This window comes from Erythranthe guttata, chromosome 1, assembly GCF_056151865.1.
Source record: "Erythranthe guttata isolate IM_541 chromosome 1, IM_541, whole genome shotgun sequence".
NCBI classification, from domain to species: Eukaryota; Viridiplantae; Streptophyta; class Magnoliopsida; order Lamiales; family Phrymaceae; genus Erythranthe; species Erythranthe guttata.
Window position 1 is genome coordinate 2807251 of NC_142533.1, and position 14463 is coordinate 2821713.

General features: G+C 34.5%; 2 protein-coding genes across 16 annotated transcripts; one reads left to right on the forward strand and one right to left on the reverse strand.

Moving 5' to 3' along the window:
• The first annotated feature begins 167 nt into the window (after positions 1 to 167).
• On the forward strand, positions 168 to 6265 carry LOC105957962 (protein Brevis radix-like 1). The gene is made up of 7 exons (XM_012981954.2): positions 168 to 548; positions 657 to 788; positions 1613 to 1758; positions 4554 to 4927; positions 5238 to 5370; positions 5449 to 5774; positions 5866 to 6265. Exons 3-7 carry the CDS (start codon positions 1654 to 1656, stop codon positions 5945 to 5947), a joined length of 1020 nt encoding a protein of 339 aa, XP_012837408.2. The 5' UTR covers positions 168 to 548; positions 657 to 788; positions 1613 to 1653; the 3' UTR covers positions 5948 to 6265.
• A 374-nt stretch (positions 6266 to 6639) lies between these two features.
• Positions 6640 to 13217, reverse strand: LOC105957961 (cyclin-dependent kinase F-4). Of its 15 annotated transcripts, none has more exons than XM_088816915.1 (18): positions 12734 to 13217; positions 11479 to 11881; positions 10857 to 11373; positions 10704 to 10782; positions 10520 to 10588; positions 10352 to 10441; positions 10129 to 10267; positions 9689 to 9791; positions 9556 to 9608; positions 9410 to 9476; positions 9086 to 9198; positions 8486 to 8547; positions 8265 to 8333; positions 8060 to 8126; positions 7859 to 7975; positions 7493 to 7524; positions 7300 to 7384; positions 6640 to 7090 (listed from the first exon to the last, which is right to left on the reverse strand). In XM_088816915.1, the coding sequence occupies exons 3-18, from the start codon at positions 10862 to 10864 to the stop codon at positions 6873 to 6875; spliced, it is 1371 nt and encodes a 456-aa protein (XP_088673041.1). In that variant the 5' UTR covers positions 10865 to 11373; positions 11479 to 11881; positions 12734 to 13217; the 3' UTR covers positions 6640 to 6872. The 15 variants fall into 15 exon arrangements, with proteins under 15 accessions (XP_088673041.1, XP_088673066.1, XP_088673069.1 ...); XM_088816940.1 differs by having other exon boundaries at positions 6640 to 7087; positions 7300 to 7381; positions 8486 to 8551; positions 9090 to 9198; positions 12734 to 13144; XM_088816943.1 differs by having other exon boundaries at positions 6640 to 7087; positions 7300 to 7381; positions 12734 to 13144.
• Between the last annotated feature and the right edge of the window lie 1246 nt (positions 13218 to 14463).

Here is a 14463-nt window from a genome sequence, read left to right on the forward strand (position 1 = left end):
ACAATTAAAATTGACCCCTAACTGCAGCCTGGTACACTAGGCACAGCCCAACGTACAACTCGTGATGCAGCGCTTTGATGTTCCTTCTTATTTCCGTTAGATAACGACGGGAGATGACGGCGTCCACGTCCGTCTATATATATAACCCCAACAGAAGGTTCAGACTTGTTCTCTTTCCTTGTCTCTATTCCTCATTATATTTTGTTTTCATTTACATATAAACACACTAGAGAGAGAAACAGAGGTTAGAGAGAGAAACAGAATATTTCACACACACACACGCACAAAAAACACACACACGCACAGAGACACACATGTATATACACACATATGATAAAATCAGAAGATTGATTTCCGCCATTTTTTGAAGAAGTGAAGCGGAGATTTCCGAAACCGCCGCCGGGCGGCGTATCTCGCCGGAGAATGTTCTAGTTACGAGATCGGCGGCGGCGGCTTTCAATATGCATGCAAAGGAGAATATCTTACAGTTGCTGATCGACTGATTTTGATTTGATCGTTTTGTGAGGCTGATTTTTTGCATCAAAGAGGTAAATTAAATTTAACAAGGATTTTAATTTCGATTATTTCTCTCTCTAAAACTTGATTTTCGTTTGCTCTGTTTTAATTTTTTTTTTTTTTTTTTGATTTTCCGACAGTTCTGGCAAAAGGTTTTCGGAGATTCCGATTACGTTCTGACATCGCATATATATATGTATGTATATGTTGAGGTTTGAAGATTGGGAAGAAGGTAGAGAGAGAAAGTGAAAGGAAGAAGGGGGGTGGCTTGGGTAAGTCGCTATCAGCTGTTATGAACATTAGTACGGATTCGGGTTTTTTCTTTTCTTTTTTATTTAATTATTTATTTTATTTATTTATTTAATTAATATATTAATTCTATTGTCTGAATAAGCATTCACAAACATCTTTCACAACTCGACAATTCCTGCATTCATTTAATTCCTACAGCCATGGCTCACTTTTCATTTTGCTCCGAAACCTCTGTTTCTTTTTTTTTATTAATATTATATATATAGTTTTATAAGTACATAGTTTTTTTATGGATAAATAACCACCACCTTTTGCTTTTGCAATTATTCCAAAATAAATAAAATTAAAATATATTTATTTATTTATTATTTATTAATTTTTATTTTTAACTTAAGAAAAAAAAAAAAGAAGATTGTCAGAAAACTCGGCAGAAAATCCCGAAATTATTTATTCTATGTGTAACATTAAAGAGGGGCATAGAGCAGACCACTCTTTCTCTTTCCTTTTGTTCTTACATTGTTTGGTCTGAAAAAAATGAGTGGGGATATTTAATTTATTTTATTTTTAAATTAAATTACAGCATTTCTTTTGGTTTAATTTAATACATGGTTTATTTGTTAAATTACTTTTTAAAGATCCCATTTCCCTCGATTTCTTGAAAAGCTGTTATTTAAATCTTTTTGAAAGATGTGACTCAATAAGAGACCTCTCCCATTATTATTATTATTTTTATTCTTTGCAATAACCTCATTAAATAATGATTTATTCTCGTCGATTTTATTCCTAAACTGGGTTATTATTTTTCCAAAATAAAGAATATTAGTATTTTCATTTTCATTGGCAGGTTTAAAAAATAAAATAAGAAAAGAAAAAGAATAGAAGAAGATGCTGACGTGTATTACGTGCTCAAAGCAAAGGGAAGATGGGGGAGAAGAGACCCCGCGTGGGACTCCCAGTACCAAAGACGCCGTCAAAAGCCTGACTACCCAGGTTCTACCCCTACCCCCCCCCCCCCCCCCCCCCCCCCCCCAATATCCTATTTTGTATCTATATATATGTATATATTATATATATATACTTGAATGTATAGATAGTATCACATTATATTATGGTATATATTTATTTGCCTTTGCTTTTTTCTCTGTCAGTTTCTGTTTCTCTCTCTATCTTTTCTGAACATAAACATAGTACGAGCATTATTCACTTCTTGATTTATTTTTTATTTTTTTAATTTAATTTTTAATTAATTAATTAGAATCGTATTACTTAATTAACTTAAATGAAATACAAAATAATTGCATTTGCATAAAAGATGTTGTTACTCTATTCACTACTCTTTGTTGCTTTTCCCACATCCAACGGTGGGGCTGATCTTGTGGGGTCCATGCAGTATTTCAGTCTTAAATTTCACTCTTTGGTCTTTGGTTTTATTTTAGTAATACTTTCTATGTAATATGTTGTATAAATTAATAACCTCGTTTAGAGTTCTTCTCGTCTCGACTCAGTAAAAACTTACAAAATTTTTAGTTCGATAATTTAACATTTCGCTCAATTGATATAATTTTGCTAGTAAGTACTGTATTAATTTATAGTAGTTTTTTGTCGTTCATTTGGGCAAATTTGTCTTTTTCATTTTATTTTCATTGATGAAATCATGAGAAGTTTTCTCCACAAAACCATTCAATATAGTTTTTTCTTCATTTCTACATATATTAAATGTGTTTCAAGATCCTTTCCAAATCATTTCATTTTAAATAAAACATCCATTTTATTTTATTTTATTTAAAAAAACAATTGCAAAAAGAATGTCATATTCAAGTACACTATTCCTTTTCCATTTCTTTCCTCTCTCTCTAAAAACCAAACAAACAGTATTTTAGCCTAAACTTTGAATATGACTGTGTCATGGGAATTGTGGTACAAAAAGGCAAATAAAGTTTTTTAGTGGGGCACAATTTAGGGAGTAGCAAAGACAAAGGACTTATATTGAAAGAAACATTGTCACGCCATATACATTGGATCATGTGTATAAATCATGGTCCCTATTTGTGTTTTGGTCCTTCCCTTAATTTCCTCCCTTTTTCCAGTTTTCCCATATGATATGTTCATCATTTCAATTAAATAATATAATTAAATTAAATTAAATAAATCCCTTGTGTGACATCTCAATATTGGGACAAAGTTGACATTTCAATATGAGGTGTAATTAATACATCTCACCTGATCATGTAAATTTCATGTCCCAAAAGTTCATTGAATTGACCATTTTCCATGCTTTATATCATTAATTGGCACATTAAACTCAATTAATGACAATTTTACCCTTTTTTGGTGAAATCTATTATTCCAATATTAATTTAAGGGCATATTACAGTCACCTCGTGAGGTAAGCTCAAATTACGAAAAAACTCTTATCGTTTGGATAATTACAACTATCTGTTTCGTAATTTAGACTTATCTTAAGGGGTTGGCTGTAATTTGCCCTTAATTTTACTGAGTTTGTTTTTCCTATTCTGAAAATCGTTTAAGGTAGACGATCACCAATTAATAAAGGTATTAAATCTTCTTGATTTTATGGGAAAATAAATACTTGACAAAATTACCCCTCCCTTTTTTTTTCTTTTTTTTTCTTATTCTTGATTTTAATGAATTTCTCTAGGCACGAGTTGTGGATGTGCTATACATATAGGTCCCCCCCACTGTAACAAGTTGCTATAAGCAATACACTTTAGCTGAAATTTTGCCACTCAAACTCTATATATATATATATATATATATATATATATATATATATATATATGATTCTCTTCTTTTTATAAGGTTATAAGTGAGGCTTCATTGCATTGGGATCGGCGACAAGTTCACATCATAGTCCAGAAAAGCAGAGCAATGGCCCATTACATAAACCTATATATTCTAAGACCAAATTTAAGATTACTCATTAGCCATCAAGACAAATTTTTAGTAGGAAGAATCTATTATTTATTCATCACTGTCCTGAAAAGTTTTGAAGTTCACAATTTTCTTGAACTTATTATTAGCAGAAGATTAAAATGGAAAACACAGTCATTGGTCCTTAAATCCTTAAATCTTTCTTGATTTGTGAGAGAATTTTGTTTTGGGTTTTTATTACAATGAAAGAAACATGAAGATTTTTGAGGGTCAAGTCTTTGATCTTTGAGAAAAGACAGCACATCATGTGTGGTAAAGACTCTTCTTTTAACATGGCCCACATTTGAATTCCTGTCCTCAAATGTGCTATTACTCACTAAAACTCAAAATATATGTATGTATATATATATATATATATATATATATATATATATATATATATATATATATATATATATATATATATACTTGAATAGTAGGGTGGCTTAAAAAAGTACTAATATGGCAGCTTTTTCTTGTAATGTTAAAAACTCTGCTTCTTGTGGGACTTGTCTATTTCTAGTTGAAAAATCTTAAGACAAAAGTATTAGCTTCAGACAGCAGCTTTTTACATAATCCCATTAATGGCAGTCCTACATTAGTAAGAACGGAAGCATAGATCATACATCAATTCAGCTTTGGCTAATTTGTCTTGGTTATGAATTAAACATTACATTAGGGCCCTTTTCTTGGAATTTTGACGTAATTAAAACTTCGAAACTTGCTAATTTAACCCGTCTTGGACCGATGAAGCTGTTCAAAATCGATCGCCTTAACGGAACATGTAATAGATACGATGTAATCCTGTTTCGAGACTGTCCTAATAATTCATATAACCATGTTTTCATGAGCAGATAAAGGATATGGCGTTGAAAGTATCGGGAAAAAGCGCTAAGCCGAGTCAGCCAGAAGTAAGCTTCAAGAGAGGTGGTCAAAGAGGGTACCCTGATTTCGATACAATCTCGGAGGGTGTGCCGTACCCGTTTATCCAACCAGGTAGCTCGAGTTCTACTCCAGCATGGGATTTTACGAACACGGGCCGTTCGGCCCGGCCCGATTCAAGATTCACTGCATTTGGCGGCGGCGGCCCAGCCCAAAACGGTGGTGGAGTTGTGCTCGAAGATGAGGATGAGTCTAAAGAATGGATGGCTCAAGTTGAGCCCGGTGTTCAAATTACCTTTGTGTCCCTCCCTCGTGGAGGAAATGACCTCAAACGAATCCGCTTCAGGTACTTCTATTACTACGAATTTCATGTTTGAGGCTGTCTCTATAACTAGGTGCGGAAATCGGGCGGATCAGATTGGAATCAACACTTTTGGAAAAAAAAAATCGATTTTTCTCGGAAGTGAAAAACTAAAATTTTGGAAAAAAAAACGCAAAATAGGAATTTCGGAAAATGGAATGAAGAAACTTGTTCCAAAATTGGATATTTTGTTCCAATTTCCACCCCTAGTTGCAATAGTATCCAAATAAGGAGTCCTAACTTCAAGAAATTCTTGCTTTCTTGTTTTAATAAACTTCACTTTCGTAAATTGAAGCCGAGAGATGTTCGATAAATGGCAAGCTCAAAGATGGTGGGGCGAAAATTACGACAGGATAATGGAGCTCTACAACGTCCAGAGATTCAATCAGCAAGCTCTCAATAGTACTCCAGGCAGATCCGAGGATGGCGTACGTTTGTCCCGTTTTATACTTCTTTCAAAAAAAATAAAAGAAAAAAAACTAACTCTTTGAATTTGCTATGTACAGAGAGATTCGACGTACTCCAGGCTGGGGTCCGCAAGAGAAAGCCCGCGAATGACTCCATCGATGAACAAAGAGTGGACCCCAAGGTACCGACCGGAGAATCTTCATGGTGGATCGAGTGGGTACCCCACCGGTGGGCCCAAGGGTGATATGATGTCATCAATGGAAGCTTCTAGAACAACGACATCATCGAGAGACGAGGCTTCAGTTTCTATAAGCAATGCAAGTGATATCGAGTCGGAGTGGATTGAAGAAGACGAGCCAGGTGTTTATATTACCATCAGACAACTTGCTGATGGCACTAGAGAGCTTCGACGTGTCAGATTCAGGTACTCTTCCGACATTTTCGGTCCTTTTTTATTTTGAAGGGGGGTATAAATTACTAAAATGCCCATGGATTTGTTTGTTTGTTTATATTAGCCGCGAAAAATTCGGAGAGGTGCATGCGAAGCTATGGTGGGAGACTAATAGAGACAGAATACAATCTCAATATCTTTGCTAGTAGTTTTACAATTGGATGTTTTGAGATGTCGGATTTTGGGGGTCAAGACCGAAACAAAACTTCGATAACGTCATCTAACGAAACGAGTTTTTAAAGGCAGAACGTTTGGTTTTTCGTGTTCTGCTTTTTCAGGTATTACACCTTCTCTCTCGAGAATTATATTTATTAATGCCTTTTGTTTTCCTCTTCATTTAATTCAATTTTCTGGTGTAATTGGTATACATGATAATGGTTGTCGACATTTTCGTTTAGAGACGGGTTTTTTTTCCGCTGTTCTGTAATGAAACAATCTCGGTGCTGCTAGCTTCGTTAAAACCAGTTGACTTGTTATTGTGTCATTGTGTATGTATGTATAAATATTCTATCTAACCTAAATAAATTCACAAATTGAACAAAATATTTGCATATTATTATTCTGAATAAGTTATTAAATCAGAAATAAGAGTATTTAAATAGAATAAGTAACGGAATTTCCAAAATTACAGTGTTGCGGTTGACACTGGAAAATATATGATTCTTCAACAGGAATTTTCTTTTGTGTAAAACGAAACTAAACTTGGAAATTAAATGCATAAAATTACCAACATACCATTTTAATTTGCGAAGCAATCAACAAACATCCGATGGATAATCGGAAACAAATTCGTCTACTCACTCTTCCCATTAAAATTCAAGTTCCAAACGTATTATTCTTAACAGAAATAAACACTGCTTTATTGCATAGGTAATGGCATGTTCTATTAACAAAACAAGTAGCACAATATTTCACTAAAACATTAAAATCAAACCCGACAAAAAAAGAGAAAACAAAACACGGGAATAAACAGACGTAATTGGGAGACAAATTTATATAGAGCTATTATCGGCACAAACTGAAAAACACAGGAATTATTTCCAGTACTTAATGAGATTAGACATTACTTGTTCATCCAGCCACCTTCCTGCTATAAGATCTACCGGGAATAACTTCTTGCGATCGTCCAATAAGTGCTTGAGATTGGCCGTGCCATCCTCCCGCTTTCATCGGTGGTGGCGGCACAGTCGGCTTTGCAAGCGGCCTAGCGGGCCCCATTCTCATGTTTGCTAATTTCTCAGCTGCATCCGATACTCCACGGTTTCTCCCCAAGTTATTACCAGCTGCTGCTATCGTAAGTGTAATCACAGTCAGGTTCTACTATTAAGTGCAATTTTAGTACTAAATGCATTCTCAAGTGCTTGATTTATTACGCGAAAGAGCAAATCATAATTACATCACATCTACAAACTTTCAATGAAGCGAGAGAAGATAACTTGAGAGAGATTTGAATTCATGACATAATTTTGCAGATCGGCTAATAGTTACGTATACTTACGTGGGCCATCTAGTCCAGGTGGTCGATACCTTGGCTGTTGCTTAACATTGCTTTTCAGGTTCTTGTCGTTTTTAGTCACATCCTGCTGAATAAATAGAATGCCATATGAATAATTAACCCGCGGTAATTATCGTCACACGCACGTAAAAAAGCATTCCATATTAACCAAGGTAGAAAGACTATCTCGACCTACCTGATTATTCATCTCCAATTTCCTTTGTGCACCTGGTTATAGAGAGTAGAAATAGGTCAAACTCACAATCTAGTGCTGGTACAAATTGTACCACCCAAAAAGATATGCATACCGAAAATTAAACATACGCAAACAATTAAAACAATATCTGATCAACCAATTTCAGTAGAGATAAGTAGAGGCCAACACTCATAAAATGAAATCACTATCATCTCTCGTTATAAACCATTTATATTTTCAATAACAGAATCTCCATACCTTGGTGAGCACTAGCTATCGTAACATGCATCAAAAAACAACTTCCAGAAATAAAATAAGGATAAAACAATCAGCAACAACTGCAAACATTTATCATTAACTCTATACCTGCATTCACAGACACCTGTGGTTTGGCAGGAGAAAATTTGTTTGTGGGTTTAGGGTTAGATAAACTGCCTGGATATCTTCTAGCACAGTTTTGCTCCGCAAGTCCCCTTGTTCCAGCTGCAAGAACTCAACGTCTTAGTGATCTGGTCACTTGCTATTGAACAACAGAGAGAATAAAGAGAAGAAATTGCAAAGACTAACCAGAAGGAGGTGTTCTTGTAATAGCAGCTTTATTAGAGCGTAGAGATGGTGGAACATAAAAGCAACTCTGTAACATTGTAAAATATCATTTGTTAACTTGAGAAATCTTCAGCGACGATGTACATTTTTTTTCCCTTAATAAATGTCTGATGTGTGCCATTATTTTAATGTAAGACTTCTACTAAAACCAAAATGAGTAAGCTACCTGGAAGAAGGGGTGTTGTAGGGCCTCTGAGGCTGTCGGCCTCTTACTTGGATCCCACGAACAAAGGGACTAGATTTTGGAACAAACACAAAAACAGAACAAATAAGTTTGGTGATGAAAGCTCCGTCCAAGATTTTCATCAGAAAATTACACCCACGCATGATAAATTAAAAGGAAAATGAAATAAAGAGGAGAAGCATGAAAATTTAAGCATTACTTACTGTGATAAGATTGATTGCATCTTCACTAACACCTGGTATCAACGTAGAAAGATGGACCCCAGCTACCTGCCAAGTCATCAGACAAACAGATATATATATATCAAGATAGACATGAGAAATATTCATGAAAAGAAATTACGGTCAACCAGCAGAATTATAAATAATGAAATTGGCAAAACTTGGGGATACACTCTTAGTTGAAGACTTGCAGTGCATTTATCATTATCAGTGAAAATGATGTTTTTTTTAAATAAAAATTGTCGAAGATTTTACTGAGTTTTCAATTAATTCTTTTTTATGTTTTTAGGACCTGTCAAACCATATTGCTTATGGTCAACCATCAGATATTATAAATTATGAAATCGGCAAAACTTGAGAATAAACTGTTAGTTGATGTGCATATATCATTATTAATTGAACAAATTTAAGCAGAGCCTCAAAATGATGCATCAGAATTCAGAAGTAGCATGATTTTTTCTTAAATCAAATATGTTGAAGCTTTACAGGTTTTAAAGTATGTTTGAAAATTTGAATTGCGAAACCATATATTCAGAAAAATGTCAAGAACATATCAATAGATACTAGAGCACAACAGAATACTCACTTGTGGAAACTGGTAATTGATGGCACCAGCAAGTTCAAGACCCTCAGACCAAACACTCTTGGTTGGACTGCCTAATACATTGCATATCTTGTAAATCTCATCAGCCTCACTATACCAAGATAAAAAGGCCAATCAAACACCTTCTAAATTGTCAAAAACGAAGGGGACAAAAAACCATTTACAAAGTGCATTGTGTTAAATATTTACGGTTTAAAACCTTTAGGTCATGGGTAAGATGTGAATTAAACGGGATATTATCCATCAACATCTAATTCAAGGAAATCGAAAAATAAGGCTCCTCCCCAGGAAAATAATTATACCTTGAACCCGGAAATAGAGGACGAAGTGTGAACAATTCAGCCATTATTGCACCCATTGCCCACATATCTGAAAGAAAAGTAACATTTATATAACGCAAGAAACGAATCAAGTGAATATTCTAACAAAGATTTTATTATCAACTTACCAACTGGAGGACCATATGTTGGAGACTGAAGTAGAACTTCAGGGGCCCGATACCTGCAAAACAAACATTGTATGAAGTTAGGAAAATAACAAAATTGAACTAAACAGAAGGTTAGGGGAAAAAAATCACCCACCAGCGTGTTGAGACGTATTCAGTAAATGGAGGATTAGAATTGATCTCACGAGCGAGACCAAAATCAGCAAGTTTTATGATGTCCTTTGATACTAGCAAGTTTTCTGTAAATAAATAAAATAAAAAAAAAAGTGCCATTAGACATGCTGATCGTATACGAGCAAAATAAGTGATTACTAATGCAAGTAAGCTCGATTAAGTTAATATACTCTTGATACATGATATGAAAAAATTGATTGCGGAAACTCAGACAAGATAGTAGAAAGGCATCTCGAGCCACGGAGGACATTAACCAAAGCATCAAATTAACTAGGCAGAAATTTTCTGACAGAACTACAGTAAGTCACAAATGACACATAACATAATGATAAATGAGATTCTGTGCAGAATAATTGTATTTAGATTATTTGCTCAAATTTCAAAAATGAACACTGCAATAACCTGGCTTGAGGTCGCGATGGAAGTATCCACGTTGTTGTATGTATGCTAGACCCTGAAATACTTGAAAGCACCAGTTTCTCACTTCAGATTCTGAAAAATGTTTTCCTCTATCCTTCATAAGCTGGTATAGATTGCAGTCCTGGAAATATTGACACAGAAAAAGTGCTTCAATATTGAAGAACACTTCCAACAAAGCATAGACAGGGAGCGAAGCAATGCATACCATGTACTCAAACACAAAGTACAAGACATCATTTTCCCTAATAACTTCCTTCAGCTTCACTATATTTGGATGGTTCATTTTCCTCAGTGACTGCCAAAAAGAATGGTGTCATTTATCTCGCATAAGAAGTAATCTTATAGAACCAACCAGGAAGGAAAAGTTTGGCACCTTCACTTCTCTGAGATTTATACATTCTTCCCATGAGTAATATTTCTTCTTCATTTTCTTGATCGCGACCTGCACAAGCAATTCAGCAGGTTGAAAATTTTGTAAGGTTTCAACATCATGATATAAAGAGAGCTTCATGTATAAGCACAGAAAAAGAGGATTTCACAACAAAAATCTCACATACCACTTCGCCAGACTGCTTGCTTAGAGCTCGCCAGACACTACCAAAAGTGCCATTACCGACTTCCTTAATGACCTTGTACCTGCAGTGGCCATTAAAACAGCTGAGTCCACCAAGAATGAACAGCTCACAAACAACCATGAAGTAGTAAAGTACCTTTCCATTCTCGAGATCAACAGCCCGTGCACTCTACTTATTTGAAGAAAATTTGCAAAACACAGATATTAAGTTTTATATTCTCTAGATAACTGTAAACAGTAACAATCAAAGGGCCTGGCTAATTATGCAAAATCCCACTGTATCTTCAAGGCAAGCAAAAACAACAGGAGGATGGACCGGATTCACAGCCTTATTCATATGAAGTACCGAATCAAGGACTTTGAAACAAATACATGGTGGTGGAAATGAGATACTGTAGAACATATTGATGCCGATCAACAGTGATTAATAGTGTTCAGCTCCACCAAATAGAGAACGAAATGACCATACAACGCTCCAAAACATCAGTCTCCAATGCGAAGATACTAAATCTGATACAATCTTTAGTCAACTGAATCTCACCATCAACAGGCTGACAGAAGGGAGAACATAAATAGATGACAGATATTATAAACTATATCTAATACTTAATGACACTGTAAACTTCCTTTGAGCTCTTGCAGACTTTTCACTCCTGGGGTAAAAAAGGAAATGAAATCAAAATCACATTAAGGTTGTTAACTTTTATGATTAAAACATAATATCTATTCAAATAACCAGAAGCATGGATATAAAATACCTAATATATTGATTCCAGAGGATCTGAAAATGGATGTTTCATCGACAATGCACTATCAACTACAGAATTGCGCGAGGAGATCAAAGGTGTACCCGGATTAACAACATAACCAACGTCCAGAATATACAGATGTATGCAACTCAACTTGCAGAAGGGCACTAAAGATTCAACATCTATTTTAGGAGGAACAAGCATTCAGCCACCTGTGTTGATCCCTTAAGAAAAGATGTTCACTAAGTGCAATTGACAAAGGAAACAAGAAGAGAATCTCTACGGATGATAAACCGCCAGTCGAGAAGTTCCTGTAATGAAAAAACTCGGCGGTGGTAGCAATCTGACCAGAGGCAAACTTGCTCCATGTCCTAGATGAAATTAATCTTTTTAAACTGAAATGGTGCACAACCTGTCACCATAGAGGGAAAAAAATCACAATGAGAGGCACAAATAAGGGAGAGACATAAAGCAATAGTTTGCATTCAAACATACATGATGGAAAATAAGCAAGTAAACCCACATAATTTGATACGAGAGTATCAGAAAAGCAAAAACATAGTTTACAATAACCATATTTACTTAACCAAAACAAAATCACTGCCAGACCACCAGTATACTATTCAGAAAAAACACCAAAAACGTATCAAATTCATACACAAGATCCTCATTTAATATGTGAGAACAAATATAAGATCCCAAGCCGACGAATCTTAGGCACTAGAGGATAAACAATAATGAAAAACTGGCTCGCAAACTCCAACTACAAAAGCCGAATACACATGATTCCCAGATATCATCCCAACAGATATCGAAGGAAAAAAAATTGCCATAATAGTTGATATAACAACAGCAGAAACAAACCGAAGCTCACATCCCCGATTTAACAATTTTAGATTCACTTTTCTCCTAAACCATAACTGCTTCACACACAAGAAACGAATCCACAGTTTCTACCCTGAAGCAAATCATTCCAACATTGAGTAAAACAAAATTAAAAACCTAAACACAATCCAAATCAATCTACAACACAGCTAATTAAGATTCAGAAAAAAAATAAAAAAATCGATACAAATCAACCCCTAGATTACATCAGAGAACATATCTCAGATCCCCGAACAAAACCGAAAGCAGATCTACTCAAATCAAACAATAAAACCAAAAAACAAACAAACATTACAAATCGCACATCGGTAGAAACATGTACACAGCGCAATTAAATAGAGAGAGAGAGAGAGAGAGAGAGAGAGAGAGAGAATATTACCGGTGGAGGAAACGGCATAACCTGAGGAAAAGAAACCCAGAGATGCCACACTTTCTCTCTCTAAACTCCCCTCCCCAATTATTATGATTTATTATTATTATTAATATTGTGATGATATTTTCGGGCTCGTAACCACCGTGAGCATGTATGCAGACTTTTATAATGGTGTGACGATGATGATGTATTGTATATGATGGTCATGGTGAACGAGGCATATACATAAATGGGGATGGTGATGGGGTAAAAATGAATTAATTTGATGCGAGATCCGAATCTTTGCTTTACAGGCAAGAAATTAGGGTTAAAGCACAGCTGTAAAAAGTTTTTCCCCCACACCAACAAGGGAATTGTTTTTTTTTACTTTTCTTTTTTTTTATCCCATTTATTTATTGTGTATGTAGTGTGTGCATTGGGGGAAAATTGACTGAATTGTTTTTACTTATTTAGTTATTTACTTTAATTAGATTATTTATTTCTCTCCGATGGTGTAATTTTTCCGTTGATCTACACACATTAATGTGCTGTGTGTATAAATTGTCAAAATTTACCTGGTGTGTTTTACCGTTGATCTACACGCATCAATGTGGGTGTGTGTATTTGTATGTATATGAATAGTAAAGGTCTACTCGGTGTGTTTTACTCTAGTGCAACATATTATAAACCGATAGTGGATTGATAAGTGGTTTGGATATTTACTATTTTTGCGACTATAGTACAATTGTACTAAGTGAATCGAGTCGTGAGAAATGTATATTGTTTAAGCTTATTTCAGATTCTGATCAATCTCGAAAGAGTTTAATCGAAATATGAACGAAGTTGAAATAGTAATTTATGTATCTAGATATCTTATCAAAGGAAAAATATATAGACGCGTTTAATTTATATAAAATCGATCTCTAATCGAAGAATAACTAATTGATTTCACTCCTCTAATATTGAAGATATAAAATTCACTTTGCCATATACTAAATATGGAAATTATATCAATTTAAGTACAATTATGAAAATCCTTCAACCCTATGAGTAGTTTGTATGGCCATTTATATTGACTTTTTTTTTAACATTAATTGACCAATAGTTTCATACTACTAGATATATATAGATCATGGGCTCATGTACAATTATTGAATCTGGTCTTGATACTACACTAAGGGCAGTATTAATTCTTAATCATGTCTTTTTCTCTAATATTATATATATATATATATATATATATATATATATATATATGCTAGAATAAAGACAATATATAGTCCTCTAAATCTTATCGGACTGGATACTACAATAATGTTATAAATGGGGAGCTGCACGAGAATCGCAATATACTCGTGCTAAGATTTTACACCATGTGAAATTGTTATTAATTTTGATTTGTGGTCAATAGTTATGTATTTATGTTTTATATATTTTACAATAACGTTATAAATGGGCATCCGTCTCGCGAGTCCGAGCTGTAAATATCAAACTCGAAGAGTCCAAACTCATCAAATTAGACTCGAGCTCGGTTCGTTTGTACCCCTACCTTTTACTAAGTAAATACAAATTTATGAACCAATAAAGTCAACCGGCACTCCATAAAAAAGGCCAATTGAAATTCAAATTGAAAAAAAAAAAAGAAAGTTCAAAATTGCAATTTGATTATTATTGGCTTGTTATATTATATATGTGAAAAAAGAAAAACAATGTGTATGATGACATGTCCATGTCCATTAGAGCATCCCATGTGGTTA